The sequence below is a fragment of the Chroicocephalus ridibundus genome, chromosome 2 (assembly GCF_963924245.1).
Source record: "Chroicocephalus ridibundus chromosome 2, bChrRid1.1, whole genome shotgun sequence".
NCBI lineage: Eukaryota > Metazoa > Chordata > Aves > Charadriiformes > Laridae > Chroicocephalus > Chroicocephalus ridibundus.
In genome coordinates this window covers 88,091,117-88,114,267 of record NC_086285.1, presented here as the reverse complement: position 1 = coordinate 88,114,267, position 23,151 = coordinate 88,091,117, and the positions used below count along the sequence as shown (strand labels likewise).

Here is a 23,151-nt window from a genome sequence, read left to right as displayed (position 1 = left end):
ACTCCACTTGACCATTTTTTTCAAGTGTCAGTAGTAACCAAGAAAGCCTGACAGCGACTTGCTGGAACATCTAATTCAAAACCAGTAAAAGATGCAGGAATGAGCCGGGTGCCGAAGATGACAAGTGCACTTCTGATGCCCTAAACTAAGTATATGATCACAGGAACTTTACAAAACCTCACGAGGGCCACTGAAAACTTTTGGTAATTTTAAAAAGTCCCACTCTGAGTCCTTCATGGATAGAGGAGAAAATACTGTTTTAGGAAAACAGATTTGACTTTTTATTTTTTTATTTGAACTGCATGCTCCTTCAATTTCTGTAGAAACAAGATACCCTTATAAGGTTGTATCGCAGCACTTGTCTGAAAGACTGAACAAATCGTTTTAATCCATGACCACACTGAACAATTTTAAAAGGGACTGCTAATGCAAAACTTCTCCATAGTATGGCTTATCTGTACCAAAGTACATGGTTTACAGAGCAGGGATTGCTGGAGACTCCTCTGGAACATCAGAGACTTCTGCTTATGTCCTTTTTAGGACACAACCTGCTTTTCTCTTGGCAGCTTGTGGGGAACTAGAAGGAAAGGTAAAATACTCGGGACAGTGCAGAATGGCAAAAATACCAATGGCAACCTGCTAGGCACCAGAAATTATTTCAGTCCCCAAAACTTGGGTACACAGACCGTTTGCAAGTAACTACCTGGCATTAAAACATGAAATCGTGATTCCAGGCTAGCTATTTTCACATGACAAACATCTCTGTGCATTTCATTTTTTCTTGGAGTGTCACCTGGACTCAGCTTTATATGTACAGCACTACGCATTGAATAATAAAGAGGAGAAATACAGTTGAAGAAAGCTGAAAAAACACACTCAGTCCCCTCCGCCCTTGTGGCATTGCCAGGCAGGACCTGACTCGAGGCGAGGCCAGGCGGGGACTGTGACCTGAGAGCTTGCAGAAACTTGGAACCAGCCCTAGCTGTGTTGCATCTGATCCTCACTTCCAACAGCAGCTTGGGTGTTGAACCACATGTGCCAGATCCTCCTCTTATCCAGGAAGCCTTGCAAACTGGCCTTGTAGTCTTCAATGCCAGTAGAGACTGCCTACTGCAAAAGATGCTGCTCTCACTCTGCTTTACCCCCTCTCTGCCCCACGGCTGTCGCAAGGGCTCCCGTGGAGGTCGGGAGACAGCCAAAATTCTGTCACCTTGCGTCTGAAGAGCTCTCCACATTTAACTTGTGCTGGTAGGCTGCAGGAAGGCAAGAGCAAACAGGTTTAATCACAAAAACACCGCAAAAGTGAGAGAGGAGGGGGAAGGGGAAGCACAAGCTCTCTCACCCGCCCCAACCCCGAGCATCACCCCTGGCTCGGAGCCTGACGGCTGGTGCCAGGCTGCCATCGCCACCGAGCTGCTCCTCCTGGTCCGTGCGAGCCAACGCAGCTGAGATCGCACGCAGGGGAAAGGGAAAAGAGCTGGCTGGGTCTTCGGCTCTTCTGGAGCAAGAAGGAAGGAGGAGCTGAAAGCAGCGAAAAGCTATTGAAATGCCAACCGCTCTCAACGTACACTCGGCAGCCCCGAGACCCTGAATGCCAGTGACACAGCGGATCAAACAGGAAGCTATTAAATCACCATTAAATTAAAGCACAACGAGATTAAGCAAGGAAGATTAATCAGGCAGAATTAAGTGGCTGAAATGTAGAGGGTTTTCTACTCTGCTATTCTTATTTACTGCATTTCTCAGGACTGGTGGGTTATTTTTGCTTTTCCTCTCAATACAGGGTTCAGGGTCCAGTGGTGACAAACTACTGAGCTGCAGAGGGATGTTTAAACTGGTGGGGAAAGCACTTAGGGTAACATTAGATGGGTGAGTAGCAAAAAATGCACAACAATACAATAGATTTTTTTCACTAAATGAAATCTTAAGACGCATAAGAAAAATTAACATTTTGTTAGAGGTCCTCAGAATGATGCAGAGCGAGTTCAGAACTACCAAAACTCTGATGATTTAAAAGCCTGCTTTCTTCTGGAGTTCTCCTCTCCACGTGGCCCAAACCATGCTCCTAAATCACCTCGGAAGGCTCACCAGCAGGGATTATCAAAGCAGCAGCGGTTTACCTGATGAGGATACACTGGTTGTCATGTCGCTTCCAGAGGCAGCGGTAGCACTCGTTTGCCACAGCGAAGATGTGAGGTGGAATCTCTCCCATGTGGTGCTTGCTGTATCGCTCCACAGCGGCGCGGTCGTACAGTCCCGGGATGCTCTTGTAAGGGTTCACTGAGGCAACTATCGAACCGATGTAGGTCTGCAAGCACACAGCCCCCCCCCGATTTGTTATTACACATGGGGTGGAACAGATTGACACTCTTCCCAAATGAAAGACAACACATACATGTTTGCAAAAGCCTAGCAATCCTTTGGACAGAGGTGGCTGGTGTTTTCCCCTGCTTTCTTCTTTTCAACAAAAGCAACAGAAGGGCAAAAGCTGTTTCCACCTCCGTCATGCTTTCATCCTTACCCCACCGACAGCACAGAGCTTCTCGGCTGTACGAATCCCTGCCTTAATGATGTTTGCAGCTGCGCAGTAATGCCTAGGAGCTCTCGCCTACAGCTGCTTCTCACGTGTTCTTAGGGACTTGCTCAACTTACTAAAAACCTGACTATCCCCCCAAGTATTGGTGCAAAAGCCTGTATTTCCATGTAGAGTATCAAAGTCCTTCTCTGCTACTCATTTTTAAAACAGAAGTATCATACATTATGGTAGACACTAGCACTATTATATGGTAGCAGGCCCTAAGAAAAGCACGTGAACTGGCAGATGCTCCCAAAACACTGGGCTTCTCCAGCTTAATTTATTATTAGTTTGATGCACAACGGCAGCTGACAAGGCACTCATTTGAATCCCATTGCAATTAGAGAGCACATCAGTTAAAACCACCCAGGTAGCAGCTTATGCCCATTCCCATTGCCTTAACTCATTAGGCTGTGGTAACGTGATCATTTGCAACAGCCTATTTGCAATGCTGTTCATTTTCTCAGTCACCCTCTGCCCACTTCAACACATTTTTCAAATAAAATCGAGTTAAGTGAGGTAGGAGATAAGCATTAAGCATGTTACATCCAGCATCTCCAGTACATTACTGGGACACGTGAAATTAATTGATATATCCTATGGTGTGTGCAGCGTTACCGCTGTGATACTAATTTAATTTTGTTAAGCACCCTTTCTGCGGTTACAGGCAGGAAGCTGACACCTGGCTTCCACAGCCCTGTGACACGGTCCCCAGGTACATGCAGATGCTTCACCAGCAGTCAGCCCTCTTGCCCCCGACAGGAACCAGCTGAGAAGCTGACAGCAGGGCTGGGGCTCTCTCCGCCTCCGCAGTGCCCTACCCAGGAAGGGCTGGATAAGGCCAGCAGCATCTTGAACGCCACGGAAACGCAGCCCCACGAGCTCCTCCTGCAGCCGCCCTCTTCTCTGGCAACCCACCCTGGGGGCAACTCACTGAGAGCTGGGGGCAACTCACCAGCTCCATCACATTCTCCTTTCTTCTCTGTCAGTCTCTTCCACAGCATTTACATTCTGCATCTACCTGCCCCCCTCTTCTCCTTAATTAACAGGTAATTATCGCCGTGTATCAGCTCTCCTCTCTCACTGTTGGCCTGCTGTTCCATTCCCCATTATCCACCTGTTCCTCCTCCATCAGGCCCAACACAAGTCACAGCTTTGAGCTTTTGCTAAGGGGACTACAGCAGTGTCCTTGAAATTATGACAATTTTATTAGCTGCGAGGGGAATATTCCTCCTCGCTGTAACTCAAGTACCTTTTCCAGAGCTGTGAACTTCCAATCTGTGTGTTTTATAAAAGCCCCCATGCTGTGCAATAGCTCAGGAGGTTTCATCTAGCGGAAAGATACTATTTCAACATGAGATCATATCGCAGGGCAATTACAGCACTGAGACAGCAGCTTAATTTCAGGGGATCATCCCCTCTTGGGTTCTTAAATAACTAGTGAGGAAGTCTCCAAGAACAAGCTTCCTCAGTTTGATACATATTTCAGTACAGATTGCACAGGCAAAATTTTAAGAGTTGGGTGGGGTTGTTTTTTTTTTTTTTTAAGTTACATGAATATACTGCAAGCATGACCAATAAAACAGACTGCTACAGATCTTCCTCTTTACCTTATTAAAATCTGACTAAAATGTAAGAAGAGTAACTGGACGCACGCCATCACAACAGATGCCACGGCAAAGAAGCAAATAAAAAAAAGTCTCCACGAAACACGATACCATCCAACTTTATAACTGTAAGCATCCACTCTATTAGCTTCTGCGTGATCAAGCACCTGACAAAACCACATCACCATGTTCCCTGATCTTCCTGTGATAAAGCACTGGCAAATCCGCACCACCCATGGCTATAGTCTGACTTTTCTTGCTTCTCCTGTTTCAAACGGTAAATATCGTAAGAGGCAACAGCAGCCCACTTCTGCACAGACTCGCTCGACATGAGGCAGCCTTTCACATGGCTTAAGCATAACTTTTTAAAAATTACATAAACACTTCCAGAATACTAGTCGTTACTGCAAATAAGAAACATTTTTTATTAAATAAAGTCAGCTGGCTTCATTGCCTAATAATTCATCTAAGGTATCACAGAGAAAAAGGTAGTGTGTTATGGTAATAACAGAAACCTGGTGAACAGCAGAAATGATACTGGCAAAAACAATTCCTAAATCATCCTATGGAGTAATGCTTAGGACATGTCACTATTTTAAAAATTCCTTCTCTCTCTCTTTTTCTTTCAGCAAAAAGATGAAGAAATGTGTACTAAAATAGCTCCAATTTTGTGGTTCCAGTCTTCTGGTGCTTTGAGTATGTATTACCTCTTTGCAGAACAAGTTTAATGCATGCATAAATTGTCAACAAATTATAAAGATACAAGATGGAACAAACTCAGGCCCTCAAAAAACAACTTTCTCATCCCAAGGCAAGATCACAAAAAAAAAAAAAGAAGAGCTATATTCTTTGCAGACACAGTCAATCAGAATTATCACCTGCCAAGTGCCATAATCCAACCCACAACTAGATATCTGAACGGACTAACTAGGAGTTAGCTGGCCCAAGAGAAAGTTCCTCTTTAACCCAAGGTAGCTCAGCAAGGTATCAATGAGCTGAAGCAGTACCGTTATTAAAAACTATTCCCATTATTAAAAAAGTTCCCATTAAAAGAAGTATCTTCCCAAAGTCTTTGGAGATTTCTCCTGGGATACTCAACAGGATCATTTCCTGCATCACTTCCAGGCTTACTACTTTTCCCATCCAGTAACTATCACGCGCTCTCACTAGTAGCAGTGTTTTATAGACAGTAGATCCTACTCCTGCTAGCCTCTACCCTGGCACCTCTAGGAGCCACAAAGCCAGGGACCCGAGGGACCTGACCTGCGGCCACAGGCAGAAGAGCATCGCTTCACCCCCTCCCTGTTCGCAGGGCTCTGCCTTGCCTCCCCATGGGGACCCCGAGCAGCCCCCCATGCAACCCCTTTCTTGGAGGACAGATTTTCCAGTTTTGCCAGTGCACGCACCTTAGCAGCAAGTTAAACTGGTGTAAAGATACACAAAAAATGCCAGGCTGTTCAGTGGATGGGTATCGTCTCCCAAACTGCTATTTCTGCACCAGGCACCATCATACAGCCAATTAAAGCAGTTAACAGTCGGAAGCAGGATCTCTGAATTACTTTATTATGCTAACATCACAAAGCAGCCGTTTGGATGAAATTTCAGAAAAGGTATTTTCACATAATGCCACTTCCACTTTGCTAAAAAGAGAGCGAATTTAATTTTCTCTTTGTTCTTTGCAGTTTCTAATCTGATTCTAGCAGTCAATAATTACTTATTTTAATGAACGCACTCCAAAGTGGTTATGAAAATAGGAAAAACGCTCGCGCATCTGCCAGAGCACTAGCAAGCAGACAGGATTTCTGAAAATTTCCAGTTGAAATAATTTGAGGGGTGTTTCAGAGAAATACTCTGTAGAGCTCCTATCACAAGCCTGACTTCTTAAATCCTTTGCAATGAACAGGACAGTTTACTTTCCTCTGTTATACGACCAATTCAACACTTCAGACAGAACCACACACAAACTCTTGAATTACTTTGCTACAGACTAAACCAGCAACAACTTGTTATCAGATCACTACTAATATATTTAGTCAAACCCAAGAATAAATGAAAATTGAGTTATTCAGCCTGAATCCCAAGGCAGCACCGTGATTACCATATTAAAAGGTTGGGCTCCTTTTCCACTTTCAAGTTTTTACTGAAATTTCACATTGATAATGCATCTCCCAAAACACTTCCAGTCACACTCCTGCTCCCCCTTTTAGCACAAAAAGAGGAAATAAGATTGTTTGCTGATCCTCTAAGAGGGCTTTCAAAATTAGAAGTTCAAGCCCTGCCTTCTCAGCTAGACATTCAGTGAGGCGATGGCGTTGCAAGAGTCGAAATGAAAGACGTACTTGAGAAAGGAAGAGAATTTTCATCAGTTCTCTGAATGCTTTTTTTTTGTTTTGCTTGTTGCCTTCTGATAGCAATCACCTTTGAACCTGTGTCTTGAAATCATCCCAAACTTCTTCAAACACTCAAACCCAATTAGTTCTTTAACAAGGTTCAAGAGGTCACAAAGATCTCTCATATCAACAGAAATGCTCCAGAAAAACTTTGCAATGGTTAGAGTATTCCTTTCTAACATGAGAGGGTTTTTTGGTTTTGGTTTTTTTGTTTGTTTGTTTTTCTTACGGAAGACACAATCCGTTCACTTTAGTTTGATGACAAACAAATGTAAATGATTTAAAAAGCTTTATTGGTTAAAACACACTTTTCCAAGCCAGTTTAAAATTACAAGGAACAAGTTTGCAATAGATCAACTAAATACAGTTTGAAATGTCTTTCCCAAGTAGAAAAGGCTTTCAGACTAAAAGAGGAAAAAGTTGAGTAAGAAATTTCCCCTTCAAAATATTTTTTAGGTTCTTTACCCAGAAAAAGCAATGAAAAAGGAAACTGCCCCAATGCAAGATCACTTCGTTAATCCTATAAACCAAACATACTAAATATATCAGGACCACCTTCCTCTCCCCATCTTTTCCCCTTCACAGATGCTTTTTTGGGTATATCCTTTCAGCTTTGCTCCATATCCAGCAACAATCCACCTTCCACTTCTTCCCTTTTAAGTCAAGACTTCTGCATCTCCACAATAACTTGTCTATTTCTGATGATCCTTTATGATTTCTGTGTTTTACCCAAGCTTGCTCTTCCCGTGTAAGGTCATCAATTTTTCTCCACGCTTTTTCTCATGACCTCCTTTCACCCTCTACATCAAGGTACCCCTCTGTACTTCATAGACTTCTAGCATCTCAGACATCCCATTCCTCCCTCTTTCTTAAACAAATAAATAAATAGGGGACAAAAAAGGGAGGGAAAAAAAGGACTTCTTTCAGGCTTTGCATATCTCATGCTACAGGGAGGGTGGGAGAGAGGGCAGGAGCAGGCTGGAGGACTCTGTTCAAGGGCTTTATGTGCTGCTCCTGAACTAAGTCTTTGATCAACAATCACAACAGAAACTAAAACCGCTTGCACTATTAAAACAGGCACAAGGAGACCGCATTCCTCAATTTCTATCATTGTATTTCTTCAATGACGCCAAAAATCAATATATTCTTCAAATTAAGATGTTTTGTTACAGATATATACATTAACATTGAGAAATAGCACTTTATCCCACTCTCTTTAGAGCACTTTCAAGACTTTCTGCTTTGGGACAAGAGAAAAAAAAATAATCTCATTACAGAAACAAAAGCATGTTTACAGATACCTCAACATTTATGTTTCTGGGTTGTTTTTGAGCAACCTCTAGAGTCACTTAAGGAAGTGATTCTCTGTCTGAAAAGTAAGGGTATTTTTTTTTAAAAAAAGGGCATTACTAACAACCTGACAGTTTATTCAACAAGTATTATTTTCTGGGCTTACCCTTAATATATGGGAAGCTTCAAATAAAACTGCAGTGCTGACTAGACAGCTACTTATATGTCACTTTCAGACAATGTATGAGAAAAGATTTTTATCACTGTTCCACACAACTTACACATCTCTCATACCTTTAAACCATCACGGCTAGAGTAACATTACTGAATTACAATACCAGAATGTGCAGAGGCAGACAACGTTTGAAAGACCACAAACTTGCCATCAAACTTCGTTATCTTTTCAACACCAAATTTCAAGGTGTCAGGATGCAAAATCTGGAAACAGAAGAGTTTGCCCCACGCTGCAGATACAGCCTCCGTCATTCCCAGTTCTCTCAGGTAAAGGGATTGATGGTCATCATGACTGAATTTATTCTGAGGCACATATAACTAGGTCAGCCACCACATACACATCAGCATAAAAAGGAGAAAGATGGCTGGGCCGTATTTTGGTGCGCTTTTCAGGGGAGGCAACAGAATGGGCAAGGGTATGCCATAAACAGGATGATAATTAATGCCCTTGTTCTTGGTAGGAACCCTGGGTTATCCTCTCTGTGGTAAGTATACCCCATCTTTCAAATAGTCCCATGCTAATTTCAGTGGGACAGAATCCAGTTGCCTCTCTAAATTATAAAATGTCCGAAGCCAAGCTCCTTTCTTAAAAACCATAATCAAAGTGAAGTACTAAACTATAAGTTTATATGTTTTCAACCAATCAAGCCATTTCTACAATGGAAATATCATACTCTATAATCATCCTTACGTGCTTGGGCTTCTGCAGCCCTCACCATATTTGGTGACCCATGGTGGGTTTCCAACAGCCCAAATTTACATCAGCTTTGCTTTTCTTTATCTCCATTTTTGTTGTCAATGTGCACAACATTATGACCCCTAAATTGTCCTTTTCTCTTCTCAAGGTCAGTTGTAGAACTGATTGCAAAACGAGGTGTTTGCAAACACACAGGCCACACTACAAGTGCAAGAGTTAGCATCCATAGGAGAGGACCTTTCGAAGGGAACCAGAACATGACAGAGAACGTCACGAAGAAGATCAAGTGCCAACAGGCAGCTACCTACATCCAAGACCTACCTGCTAAATGTTCTCCTTGTCATTGTTTCTGAAAAGCGTCTTCTCAGGCACGTTCATACTGCTTAGCTGCACCTTCCCATGTGCTTCAGCCCACAGTGTGAGCTGCAGAAGTCTCTTCTACCAACTGCCTCCCTGGTAACCTTTTCCCTTCCTGTCCTGAGCGCAGATCAAATCCAAGGCATAAGAGACCACAGCATTTTCAAAGTCAGGCTTTATGCTTGTTTTCGCTGGCACAGTTCACAAGAAGAATTTGGAATAATTTTGGATTTTTTAAAATACATGATTTCAGATAATCAGAGGCAACTGCTGGGCAACAGCATACCCCATCAGATGCATCCTTGTCTGTTATGTTGACCCTTCAATCCAATTTATGTGACTTTAAGCTTCCCTTGGTACAAGATTAATGGATGGACTCAGTGATCTTAAAGATCCCTTCCGATCTAGATGATTCTGTGAGTCTAAGAGTATTAAGCAACACCATCCTCTTCCCAAGCCCCTACAAGGGCAAAGGCTACCTCTTCATGAAAAAAGTGGTACTTTGGTATACCTTAACTTCCAAACTAAGCAAATCCTTCCACTCCCTACAGCTTCAACCTTGCACATTCATAGTGTCTTTGCTCTAGGCAACTAACTGAAGCTGCCTAGATCCGTCTGCTTCTTAAGGGTTAAAAACTGGGGTTTTGGTCACCTTAGCTGCCAATATGAAAACCCAAAACAGTGCACACAGGCAGTCACATCTTTCAGCTTAACTCCACAGAAGCTCAGACATAGTGAAGAACTTGCACAAAACTAAGAGCTTGCCACAGGCTAAGAGATACATTTATAGCTTAATCTTATCTTATTTTCCAATTAATTTTCTCCTACTGAACAGGCTGTTCCATGTGGATGAAGATACTCTTGGAAACCCTACGAGTGTTATCCAGAATCTGCACAAAAAAAATCCAGTTGGGAAATATGAAGCCAATATAAAGAAAAGCTGATAAAAGAGCATTGTTACAGCCAAAGGTAAAAGCCAAAACAACAGAAAATAATATTGATGTCAGATAGACACCTTTCCTTATTTCAGAACTTCACAGGTTTCTGGCAGTTTTTCTCTTGTATAAAAGGGACCGACCCTCCTTGTTTTTATTGCTTTTTTTTTTGCTGACTAATACAATACAATCTCTACCATGTAGCAGTCCTATATATCAGATGTCAGGATAATGATCATTTGTGCATAGACTGTTTATGTAAACAGTTATAGAAGAGCATCTCTCTTCACTGTTGCCACGTGGAGAGAGGAGGTGACCTCCTGAACAAAAAACCGCCATCGATCGGATTGATCAGATTGATTTTTGTCATTTCCATGGTCTGCAATCCAGCATGTGAATGTAGGTTGGCGCATCAGGCTGTAGCAATCTGTGTGCACAAGTGCGCAGCTTAACTCTAACCACAGGATCTCTAGCTCAAATCGGAAAAGGCCCCACAAAGAGCGGAGACCCCATGGCTCATCACTTCATTTCAAATGGCCTGTGGCCACACACTAGTTCTTCTCCCTGCTTTGTTGTTGCACAATGCTCAAATGAGTCTTTCAGAGCTGTCTGAAGGTCTAATTCACCCTCCAGCAAGAGAAGAAAAAAAAAAGGTCATCTTCCTTCCTATAGTTTCATCTTGGGAAGATGAAGGGGCTTTTCAGAGAAAACAAAAATGCTGGTGTTCTAGAGACGCTGGAGAAATATATATATATTAATACAAATCTTTGGAGATATGTTTCATTCTGCCTACGAGTATTTTACACACGGATATCCAGATCTTCATAACTTCCATGGTCCTTTAATGTTTTAAGACTTCTATAGAAAGGGCTTTTTTAGGAGGAGAGCAGGAAGAACAGGAATTACGCTTTAACAGAGCATGAAAACAGAAATCAAAAGCCAGAATAACTGAAATGTAAGTCTATGCCAGGTAGTTTGTTGGATGGCACCGAACTGCTGCCAAATAGCCCTGGGTCTAGAAATTAGCACTGAGATGGCAAATGGTATTAGAAGTTAAAAATCTGCTAAATGGAACTTTTGGATTCCATTTGCTTTTAAAAAGAAAGACTGACAGACATCAAAAGGAAATAGCTGAAACTGCTTTTAAGAACTGGACTACATCTTTTCAAATAAAAATAACAGCCTAGATATGAATCAATAGTCCGTTTATGCAGGTAGACAATAGCTACAAAATAATTTAATTAATTCTCAACTTAAATGGGCTGTCTGTGGCCTTTCTGGTGTTAAACTACTGGAATATGTGCATAAGGCAGTTGGACAGTGTAGCCCAAGCAGTAAATTTTGTGCAGCTCGCTTTACAGTCAAAGCCTAACTCAGGTAAAGAAAACATGTGCTGGTGACAGACAAGTGGCTTACATTTCAGAGTCCAAATTCCTGCCCTCCTTTCAACGCCTTTGTGGGACTGGGAGGCACAGAGTTTACAGAAAGAAGGCAAAGCTCACCTGCAAGCCAGGCAAAGGCGCACGCAGGAGCATTCGGCGCCAATTGCAAAAGCTCTGGCTGAAAGGCGCAAAGCTGCTGTTGGCACTTACGCAAACGACTGAAAAATTTTCCTTTTGATTCTGCACGTTGATTTATTTTCTGTTCTCAGCTTATGGAGTCAGCAGTGGCATTTAATAAAGGTATGGAGAAAACAACACAAAACAAGCCTTCAAATCTGAGAAGGCATTTGTAGCAATATATACCATCACCAACGACAAAACCTGCACAAGATGACAGATTCCTACTTTGCAGTTTTCAATATGAAAGTATCATTAAGTAGGGCTTAACTAGCGTTCAAAACTCATGGAAGTCAACAGGCACTGACCCTGCACATATTATTTATTCTCCTACCAACCAACCAAACGAAAAGAAAAATACTGGTACTAAGCAGACAGAAAGAGCAAGCTTTTTGGTATTTTACTGAAACTTTGACCTCCTCTGCCTCCCCATATGTCTCACTGGAACATCTCACTGATGATAGAGGGTAAAATCCCTACTGCAGCATATACACACAGCAGGTTACCAACAAGTACCTAATGTGCTGCAAACCATAATATAAATCTATGTGTTTGTGTAGCTGTTGCATACATGACAATATACCCAATTACACAGACCTTTCTGGGCAGCTAACTTTTTAATGATATCATGTTGATCACACCACCTCAGGCCAAAATATTTTCTAGGATCTGAAAATATGCACCTTTAAAATCCCCAGTATTTCCAGTTGTGAGGAAGAAGTTCAGGCAAATGTTCTTTATTGCTGTTATTATCAGCAGTCCCACAAGTTCTGCAGTCTGGAGGAATTCAGAAGCAAAGTTGGTTAACCAACTGATGGCGTTTGTTTACTTCTTATATCATTACAGCTACATTCATCCTCTAACACATATTAAAAAAAGAAAAACAAACAAAAACCAATGATAATTGGCCTTTGGCAGACAATTGCTGATCTATATAACTGACCATCCTTTAGAAACAGCAATCACCAGAAATAAATTCCACTAGATTTCCAATTAAGAGCCTGCTGTGTTTATATAGATCTTTGTCTGCCGCTCTCTAGTAACAGATGTGAAATGGAAGCTGTAATTAATGCTTGGAGACAGGAACTCACTTTGAACTACATGTTGAAAACATTATCTGATGCGTGTAAGCATAACATGCTAATTATGGAGGTAAGTAGCTATGTATAGACATTTGTCATGCACTCTTAGCAACACTGTTCTCTGCTCTCTGCACCTCCACCGAGGGAGCTGGTGGAGAGAATTTTCCCCATTTCCCCAACAGCACAGGAAGGCATGAAAAACAATGTGATTCATCAGCACATTTTTAAAATTTCTTTACTGTAAAAGCAGAGCAATTAAATAAACAGCGGTTTCCTCACTGACCATAGAGCAGATCCTGCAAACCGGTTCCTTGGGACTGCTCTAGAGCATTGGATGCTTGTGGAGAAGAAAGAACTGTGCAACCACAGCTGGGTTGCGGACAAGACCAGGATAAATGTAGTTCTAGGAGCTAGTGTAATAACGAAGGACTTGGTCTAAACGTACATGTATGATATTTATATATATTTCATGGTACTAATTAACAACAGAATTTGCATGTATCATTGTTTGGGTTTTTTTTTTTTTTAAAGTCCATGGCCCACACTTATTTATACCACGGAGCACAACAGGCCAAAGACCAAGGCTGCCCAAGAATGGTGTCCTCGATACACATTCTTTTTCGGTTCAGTTTCTGCAGGGAGTGCATCCAAGTTTTTCCGCTTAAGAAATCAGTCATGACAGTTTTTGTAAGTAAACACTTTGGGGCTATTGTCTTCTACTGATCTTCCTTCGTCTCTCTGCCTCCATCTGCAGCTTGTGTCCGTGGTAGAGGACATCTGACCAGGAGTGCTTTCAAAGTGTATGAATTATGGTCTGTCTGTGGGTATTAGGTAACCGTGACTTTAGTGTGCCCTGCTATTCTCTCACTATAACACACAGCAACATCCACTTCCTGCTGACCAACGTAACATGGCACAGAGCAACTGCACCGGATCTGAAATGAGTTTTACTGTACTCAGAAAAAACCAAATGTGCAAGATCCTAGACAAACAAGTCACCGAGACCAACTGACCTAGATACTAAAGTGTCTGTGCCTGCAAACAGAATTTGAAAAAACCCCGACAGCGATTATCGATTACTATTGCACAAACATCAACTAGTTGCCTCAGGGAACCCCCATGACTTCGAGGGAGATAAATTGTCTAATTACTGCAAGTTTAACAAACTACAACTGAACACGCTACTAAAGTAAACAAATGCAAATAGAATTAAAAATTGATGCATAAGTAACTGAATATACCTTTTAAGAACAAATAACTGAGCATTCAGTGTGACGAAGTGGTGAGGAGCTCTACGAGCAACCTTGTCAGGGAAGAGACAAGTTTTCCAGTTTAACGCCTTTCTTAAAAATCAGAGAAAAGCTGCTTTCTCATCCAAGTTATTCCTTGTTTGTTGCTTCAGCTGAAGACAGAAAGGAAGCCAGCCACGAAAGCTGAGCTCCTAATTGCCATCATCCTCCCTCTGATGTGGATGTGGCTGGTACAGCACTACATGTCTACGTGGCTGGTACAGAAGTTTTTTATACATACGCGGACAAGCCTAACAGATGGTTTTAATTATCGGCGGGCAAGCTGCAGTCCTAATTTGAAAGCGAGCAAAAATAGGTTATGTTCTCTCTCACCCTTCTTGGCCACCACACCCAACTGCTGGACAACCTGGTGGCCTTTCTCCCCATCAAGGGAGGGCGGACAAGCGCTCCACCCCAGGCAGCATGCCTCTCGGGGCACGGGTACACCTTCTCCACCTAAACAACATGGGCACGCGTCAAATCGTCACCGCTTCAAAGGGGAACGTGCCTGCCTGGCACTTCAGAGCTTAATTCAAAAGGAAAGAACTAATCAGACGTGCTTTGAAACTTGTTTATTGCTCGAACTCAGGCAAACAAGGGTGGATCTGACACTGAAAACCTCCATACTGACCCGCGCAATGTGTGCTGCAGTTATTTCCAGCCCGGCCCTCGCCTCAGCAAAAGCTGCTCTGTAATTCTCCGGTCTGCTCTTCTGAAATTCGCTCGCCTGCCATCAGGAGCTAACCGCTGGCCCCAGAGACAAGACAACCGCGGCTCATCCCAGCCCCAGCCCAAACACTGTCATTTGTGCGTCTCGCAGCACAGTCCACGCGGTGCGGTTGACGGCGTCCTCTCCAAGGCTAGGCCAGTCTCCTCCGCAATGTGTACTTAACTAAAAGTAAACCAGAATCAACAGCTTTGGGAACAACTGGCCTTTGAACGGCGACAAGAACGGCCGCCGCAGCACTTCCCCTCTCCGCATTGCGTGCCCCGAGCTGCCCTTGCTTCAGAGGCCACGAAATCCCTCATTCGCCTTCACAAAAGGCTCCGTTTTCAAACGTGGGCACCTTCTGCTTTTAGCACCAGTGTTTATCTTTCTGTATTTTGCCACATACCAGCCTAGCACTGAAGCTAATCTGAGCGTTCAAGGATGGGCATTAAACCTTGTATGCCCATGTCCAGAAGCTGGACCTCCCATATCAAGTTGTTCCTGATGGAGTAAAATGGGAGAGGAAGTAGCAATGAAACCCCCTGCACCATAGGATCACTGCCATCCTAACTCTGCTCCTTTTCCTGGACAACAAAAGCAGCGATAGGCCAGAAGCAAACTTTTAGATAAAAGCAGTATTAATCAAGAAACACGAAAAAATACCAGACAAGAGCCTGCTTTAAGTCATCGAGAAAGGGCTTGTACATCCCATGCTTCTCGCAGGCCAAAAAGGGAAAGCATGCACTCTTTACTTTTATGGAAATTCAGACAAAAAGCATCACAAGCAGATGTCAACAGACTTGACACTGATACAAAAAGATGGTTGCACATAGACACGAACAACTTTCGTCATTCACCTTCTCACTAACAGCACAGACTCAGCTTAGAGCCTCCACTCATTAAGTACAGAGCCAAGCATCATTCAGGCTACGAACATAGTCTGTGTGCTAAATCAATATTTCTCCCTCCTCAAGAAACAGCAAGAAACATAGAAAATCCCCTGCTGACCCTCTGTAGCTGCAGTTGTTGGCAGCGGCAAAGAAAGTCACTGACATGTTTGACAAAACTTGGCATCCATAGCAAATATCTTTATAGCATTAATTAGGAAGTAGTGAAGAGTTTAGGAACACGGGTACGATTATGTGAGACAAAGACGTTATTAAGTAAAGGAAGTTTAAACTGAACTCAAACATCTGAAGGTATTTACTTAAATGCTCATTGGTGGAGAAAGAGCTCCTCAAACACAGACAAACACACAAGTTAACAGTGGAAGATTTGCATAAATAATTGTCTTCTTGAGAAAGCAACTGTTTAATTTTCCTTTTAATTGTTTCTTTTGAATTTTTGAGATTATATATACTTTACAATTTAGTATATTGCACTTCATATATTTTTTTTTGTGTGTTTGAAGAAACGAGCCTCAAAACTTACATCCTAATTAAGTGCATTCCTCATTAAGGGACAAAGGTGCTTCCAGGTCTCATTGCCACTGAGAAAGCTAACAAAAAGCTGCCAAACTCAAGAACCACACCAATATGCTCGTAATACTACAAGCACGTAAGTCAAAAAATGCCAGCATAAACCTTTGCCTATCTTTTCCCCCCCACCCCTGATGTGGACAAGGAGGTGCACGGAGCTGAAGCGAAGAGGGACCTGTAAGCTAAAAAGCCAGGACGTGGCAATTATACGGTGGTTTACATTCAAGGACGGCAAGGAGTCTTTTAATGGGATGATCAGCCCCTAAACTCGGACTGGAGAGGGGCACATGCCTTCCCGATTTACCCCTAACGCACAGGGGACAGATCCAGCCAAGGTGCCGAGGCGGATACAAGAGACAGTATGTCCACTACACCCATGAAGCAATTCCTGGCCAAAGGGAGAGGAGTTTTTGGAGGGAAGGGAGAAGGCAAATGTACAATCTGGAAAGTTTTGATTGCTGCTGGCATGAATTCCAATGGTTTCTACTGTCCTGCACAAGAACTGGTCTAGTCCCAAAGCAGAATGACCAGGAATCTAACTTCTTCAGCTGCAAGTATGCCTTCAACAAAGCTAAACGTAATGCACCTTTCAGTCCATTTGTTGGTTTGTTTTTTGTTTTTTTTTTTATAACATCAAACATTAAAATATCATTGAACTGTTCAACACAGTTAAGAGATTCTGGCTTGAAAAGACACGGTTCATTTTGCACTGACAATACCTCCTCCTACAACACGTGCTCATGTATCTATCAAGTTTTCATAAAATTATTCAAGCTATTTAATCATCTTTTCTTGGGGTTTCTGTTCCTGGAGCCCTATCCTACTAAAACATTACTACTGGCACAACAGGAGTGGGGTACCAATGAGGAGAGAGAGAAAAGATGATGCTTTTTACATGAGGTCCTGGTTACATATATAGGACAACAGAGAAGCTCTCATATGCATTTCAAAACACACCTTTTTTCCAGTCACCTTTTCAATCATTTTTTGGATGAGCTGGAGCCAAAAAGGGTGAGCAGTGAAATCAGCAAAACTGAAGGGACAACGAGTATTCAGCAGCAACTGAAGATCTGTCATTATTAACAGCACACAAACCTGTTTGTCTAGAAACGTACACCGCACTGAGCACCAAGTAGCAAAATACCCTAAACTAGCCTTGACAAGCAAAGAAATAAGCTAGGACATGTCTCTTCAGAACAAGGCTATTCTTTGCCTCTTCAAAAAAATCACCGCCTTTTACACACGTGCTTTTTAAAAGGGAGAAAGGCTGACATCCGCACCCCACATCCGTGTACGCATAACTGCTCAGAAAACAAATGTTTTTTTTATTTTGACTCACATTGAGTATTGTAGTCTAAGCTAACAACACTGGTAGAAAACTAAACTCTTACCAAGTAGGTTTTTTTTTTTTCCCCCTGCACGTGCAAGATTGTTCATATATGCCATTCATTTTTTGTTTACGGATTTTTCTGAAAGGGAAAATGGTTCATTTGTTTTGAGAAAAAACATAAAAGACTTTTGTAAAGAGAACGACCTCAACATTTAGCATTCTCCGTACTAGTCCCTTTGAAGGTAATATACAAAGGCACATAATTTCCTTGTGCCCTTTTTTGCTTTCGGTTTTTGCTTTGCCCTTTTGCTTATCATAAAGAAATTTCTAAATACAGGGAAAGTTTATTTCTATGTTAAGATATGTTCGTGTTTAAAAATAAAGAAGCCAAACCTAATAGATGATGCTTAGAATAAAGCATGTACATGGCCAAATTGACGGTCTAGACAGGGGATGCAAACAAAAAATATTTATGTCTCTAATTACTTATTTTTTAAAAAAACAACCCACCAACAACTGAACGACTGAAAAATAAGATTTCACAATCTGTAACAGCCACTAATATTCCATATATCTTTCTTACATTTAGTGTAGTTCCAGATTTAGGAAAGACTCATATCTAGTCGGTTCAAGATAAATGAAAATATTTAAAAAGCAGGTAAAGCTAACCACAAAAACCCTTTGTTACAGAGCTGAGAAAAAGAATTCTCTGCAGACTCATTCCTTCTTGTTTGTGAAACTGCTAAACAGCTGCCTGTTCTCATACACCCCGACTCTGACTATCTGTATTTAAAGACACAGGTCCTCAGCTTGACGATCATAATACCATCCCCTTTCTACTACAGTAGAAAAGTGGACGCCAATCAGAATTGGATCTTGGCCTGATGGGATCTCAGATGACAGTCACAGCTTAAATCCCACCACATCCTCTCTGGTGACACACACAGCCCACATCGTTGGGGCAGAGAGTCTAACGGAGAAGAGAGAAACGAGAGCCCTTTACGCAACCCTGTCACTGGAAGCGTAAAAGCCTACGGAGCATGCCACTTTCAAGGTTTCCAAGGGATTGCCTGGCCAGCCCTGAGCTACCTTCTCCTTCCGTCGTCGTTGGCGAGAAGTCACTAGACGATGCAAGCTTCAGCTCTATGTGGATGCACAAAGAACTGGAGAACGTTAGGAAGGGAGATACCACAGAACAGCAAAACCCACACAGCACTTAAACATTCCCTCTGGATATTTTTCTTAATTTTAGAAGAAACTTACATAGATTTTATCTTGCTGATAGCGCTGGAATAAGTTGTGCATAATGGAGCCTTCATGGAGATCTATGAGTGCTGCCATGTCTTCCACACTCTCTGCGCTCGTTTGATGCATGGGCGTTACTTTTTGGTGCGTGATTGTGCTCTGTTTATAAGTGAATACCTGAAAGAGGGGAAACAAAGAAAATATAACCATCAGAACATACGTTCAAAAACTCCTATCTGAGAACGGGGCTTTCATACCCATATTCCCTATCCAGTTTATCAGTGTGCAAACTTGTAAAATATAACAGTCTGCCAGCCATACCTCCTTCTAAAGCTTCTCTGACAATAATTGAAGCCCTAAATACATACACAGGGGTCATATGAAACTGGCACATACTGACAATGCACTGAGGACTATAAGGTTTTTTCCTTTTTAAGGGCAAATGTAATCTTGTTTCACGCTGGACTATTGTTGGACTTTATCAAGAGAAAAATAAACCAAGCAATAATAATCATTACCAAAAAAACCAAAATCAGCCAAACAAAACCTCACCCCTTACAGTAAACCCCACTTATACTCAAATTACTCTGGGAGGAAACGTTTTACAGTGCAAAACAGTAAATGAAAATTATTGCTCTAACAGGCTGCAAGTGTTTATATGTTTGATCTGAAATCCACTTAAATGTTTCCATTCAATTCTCCGGTCAGGACCGCTATCGGGTTAGGTCGTTATTCCCAACGCAAGTAGCACGCTAAATTCAGTGTGCTGCAGATATTGGAAAATGAATGGCCGAATCGATTTCTAATTAATGCACTTTCAGGACGAATTTCTGAAGCCTGTTCCAAACAGACAGTAAAAGCTCTAAAACACCACCGTTTAAATACTCAATCAGAAAACACTTCTACATATCTTCTGTAAAAATATCACAAATATGCTCAAAAGATGGACACATCCCCAATCTAGTTAAGTAAACTTCTATGAATACTAATGACATCACTAAAGATGATAAAGCAATAAGCTTATGAATTCAGCTTCCCATTTCCTTTTAATTTACATCTTGTCAATTCATCCTCATAGCCATAAATCTGCATCCTGTAGCCAACGCTACTCAGGCAATACCAGTCCCTGCTAACGTCACCCTTTCAGTGTAAGAAATTCAAGTGCGGGGTTAATGTAGATACTTTAATGATGTGGAATATTAAAAAACAAAACAAAACACAACCCTTCCAAAATCCTTTGAAATAATATTTATAAAGCCGACAGAAGAAGCTGAATAACCGGCAGCCCGAGCGCTGGCGAGCACAGATGTCAACGGGACACACACAAGCAAACCACCAGAAAGTTCTCACAGATTCAGATCATCCAAAGCACAATCCCTAACTGCAGGAAAAAGACAGACGCTGAGATCTGAGCTGTATTTTTGTGGTAAACAACCATCAAGATGACAGGTCAAGCATTTGTACAGGGCAGAGAGGTGCTGGCCAGGATAGAGAAAGGAGCCACTTGTACATGATCCAAGCGGTCCAGATATCCGACAGAAAGAACGAATGTGAACAGCATCAATTGACAGCAAAACTTTGGGGATGAAAATAGTGTTAGCGGTCCCAAGACTAACCAGACAAAGTACGAGCTGGAATTAGAGGTAGTTACGTTTCAAGAGTAATAAACTGCAGTCCCTAGTTGGAAGAACCATGACAAAAAAAGGCCAAAGTTCATACTGCCTAACAAAGAATACTGTATGCTGGAAGACTTGGAAATAAAAGGGATTTAAGGAGAGCAAATCCTAGAAAAGTAAGTAACTTAACAAAAACCATGTATCAGCATGGAATTAAAACAGAAAAACAGACTCAAGGGAATTAGGAAACCAAAAGGGGACACCACATATCCTGTGAGCATTGTCTCATGTGAACACAGAAAGGAAACAAAACGTCATTTCTAGGAGAAGAATTTTTGTATTTGTCATGTCTGTTCTTCGGTATGTGATGCACAGGTTAGTAGGGCAGGCAGGGCACTCCATACATCACTAAGCACGTTTATTAACATAAGGAGTTAATAAAAATGCACCAAGAGAAGCAATGTGACTATTGACTCGTGAGTGGCAGGACTATCGAAGATGGTCTTTGCAGATTCACCCTTCCCACTCAAACCCACTATTTTCTCCTCTTCAGGCTGGTTGTTCTCACACTTCCAGCTTTTCCATGCCTTGCCTCCTTGTTTGGGTGAGGAAACAGCTCTGTGAGCGGACTCGGAGATATGCCTGTGTGTCAACCAGATAGAAAACACAGCGACTGGTGATAATGCCTGCCACCCAGACCAGAACGAAGCAGAGTCTCTTCCCCAAGGCTGGGGAGTCACTTTTTTCCTTACTTTTAATTTTTACCAGAGCCACACATCCTTCAGATTTCCTAAACCCACTATGAAACTTGGTCAAAATCATCTAACAAGATCAAAGTCATCAGATAGGGCAGCAGGATCACATGCACAGACCAAATTTCCTTAAAACGGGCTTTTAGAAGTCCTGCTGCTCAAGCCCTGAAAGGCCTGCTTTTGTTTTATTCCATCTTGACTCAACGCCTTTATTGGGATAAGGATGTGAAACAGCTACCTTGAACTTTATCGTTACTAATTAGAAGGTCACGTTATGAAATATCACAGCAGATGAAATCCTCAGGAAATAGGAACCAAGAGCCATTCTGCGGGGTCAGCATCCAGAAGAGGAAGATGAATGAGTTGGCTCCTGAACTTCAAGAGGAGCCTGTTGGCAGCTCTCAGGAGCGTCCATCCTCAAGGATCTGGCCAGCATTTCTGGAAGGTCAAGTAAAACATGCCGGAAACTTGGAATATGATTTAAGACAAGCCTAAATGAGAATTCAGCAAAAAATTTCTTTCCTCTCAAGATATAAATGGTCCAAGATAACAAACATGCTGAATACATGGAAAACTACAAATTAAACCCTAAAGAGACAACACACAAAATAAGAACTCTCAGAGTTATTATGGAAGTGAAAATTAGAGGTTGAGATAGGAAGGAGCAATGCAAAAAGCAACAACAAAAAGAACAAGCTCAAGAAATATAAAGACAAAACGGTGAACCTAGCTAAACAACAGTAAAGAGCATTTTGCTGGGAAATGAGAACAATACTCCAAAACCGCTTGTCTGTCCCTACCATGGATTACTAGTGTCGTGATGAACACGCCAAAAAGGGACCCAGATGAGGAAGCAACCTGAAAAGCCAGGGGACCGATGCTACCAAGTTCCCTGGGTAACAGGATAAAGAGCTGCAAGAGGTACTCTGAAGTTCGAAAATAACGTAGGAGGGAACTATCAGACGCCCAGATATTTACAGCTTGCTGAAAGGAGAACCCATGCTCAAGGGCTGGAGGAACGCTGCTTTGTCTGTCAAGAAGAACTAAAAAAAAAAAAAAAAAAGACAAAAAAAAGTAATCACACACTACTGAGTAGATTTCTTTCTCTAGTAAAAAAGGAAAGATTGAAGAGACAGGTGAGTGAGGACAGGAAAATTTGAATGAATATTAAAAATAGGGTGACATGCAGAAAGTGTGAAAACAAACCATATTGGTCTGGTTGTGACAGCCTGTTTCAAACCTTTGATGACATGACCCCATGTGCTGATTCATGTCTGTTCAGAAATCAACAGGATTATTAACTCAATTCTCTTCTCTCCAGAACTGGGCAAAATTCACCAGCCTTGCTGTGATAAGGACATACCCAGAGCAGTGTCAAGGTCTGCCTGCTCAACCATTGTGATACCCGCAGCATTTGCCAGATCTGCTATAGGACACAACATCAAGCCCTAGACACTGAGAGCGATAACTACACTCATGCTTCCCAAAAGTACTACCCGGATGACAAAAACAAGGAAAAGTCAGAGAAAATGAATTCATCGTCTCACAATGAGAATGTTAGCCTTGGACAAGGATGGGACCAAGGAAAAAGAAGTTAGAGGGAAGTCCTCAGCAGCACACCAACATCTCCAGGACGTGGTCACGACTGCATTGCAAAGAAGGGACAGACTCCCACGTCACCCTCTGAAACACCATCCGGATCCACAAGTGTTGCTGTAGGAAGCAAGCACCTTCTCTTTGCAGAAGATGCCAGTCGGATGCTCTCTAATGCATTGTAGGAAGCTGGAGAATGTACAGCATCACACCTGGGACTCCACATAAGCACTAGGTAAATGGGGGTTTGGCGGTTGATGTTTCGTGAAGGGATTTGTTAAGAAACAGTGGAGCAACATAAATAAATAATTTCATACAGGACTCTGTCTGGAAAGCCAATGACTCCTAAACCACATCCTAAAGCAAAGACATACAATGAAGATTATGGCTTTAGCACATAAAGATATAGTTTT

At 42.1% G+C, this 23,151-nt stretch overlaps 1 protein-coding gene across 1 annotated transcript in view; it reads right to left on the bottom strand.

Annotated features, from left to right (window-relative positions):
- Positions 1-23,151, bottom strand: part of MYO10 (myosin X) — a 171,883-nt gene that overhangs the window by 77,870 nt on the left and 70,862 nt on the right. The window contains exons 3-4 of the mRNA XM_063326123.1: positions 18,796-18,954; positions 2,121-2,308 (exon numbers count right to left, since the gene is read on the bottom strand). Of these exons, the coding sequence (XP_063182193.1) occupies positions 2,121-2,308; positions 18,796-18,954 (347 nt within the window). The remainder of the gene's footprint in view (positions 1-2,120; positions 2,309-18,795; positions 18,955-23,151) is intronic.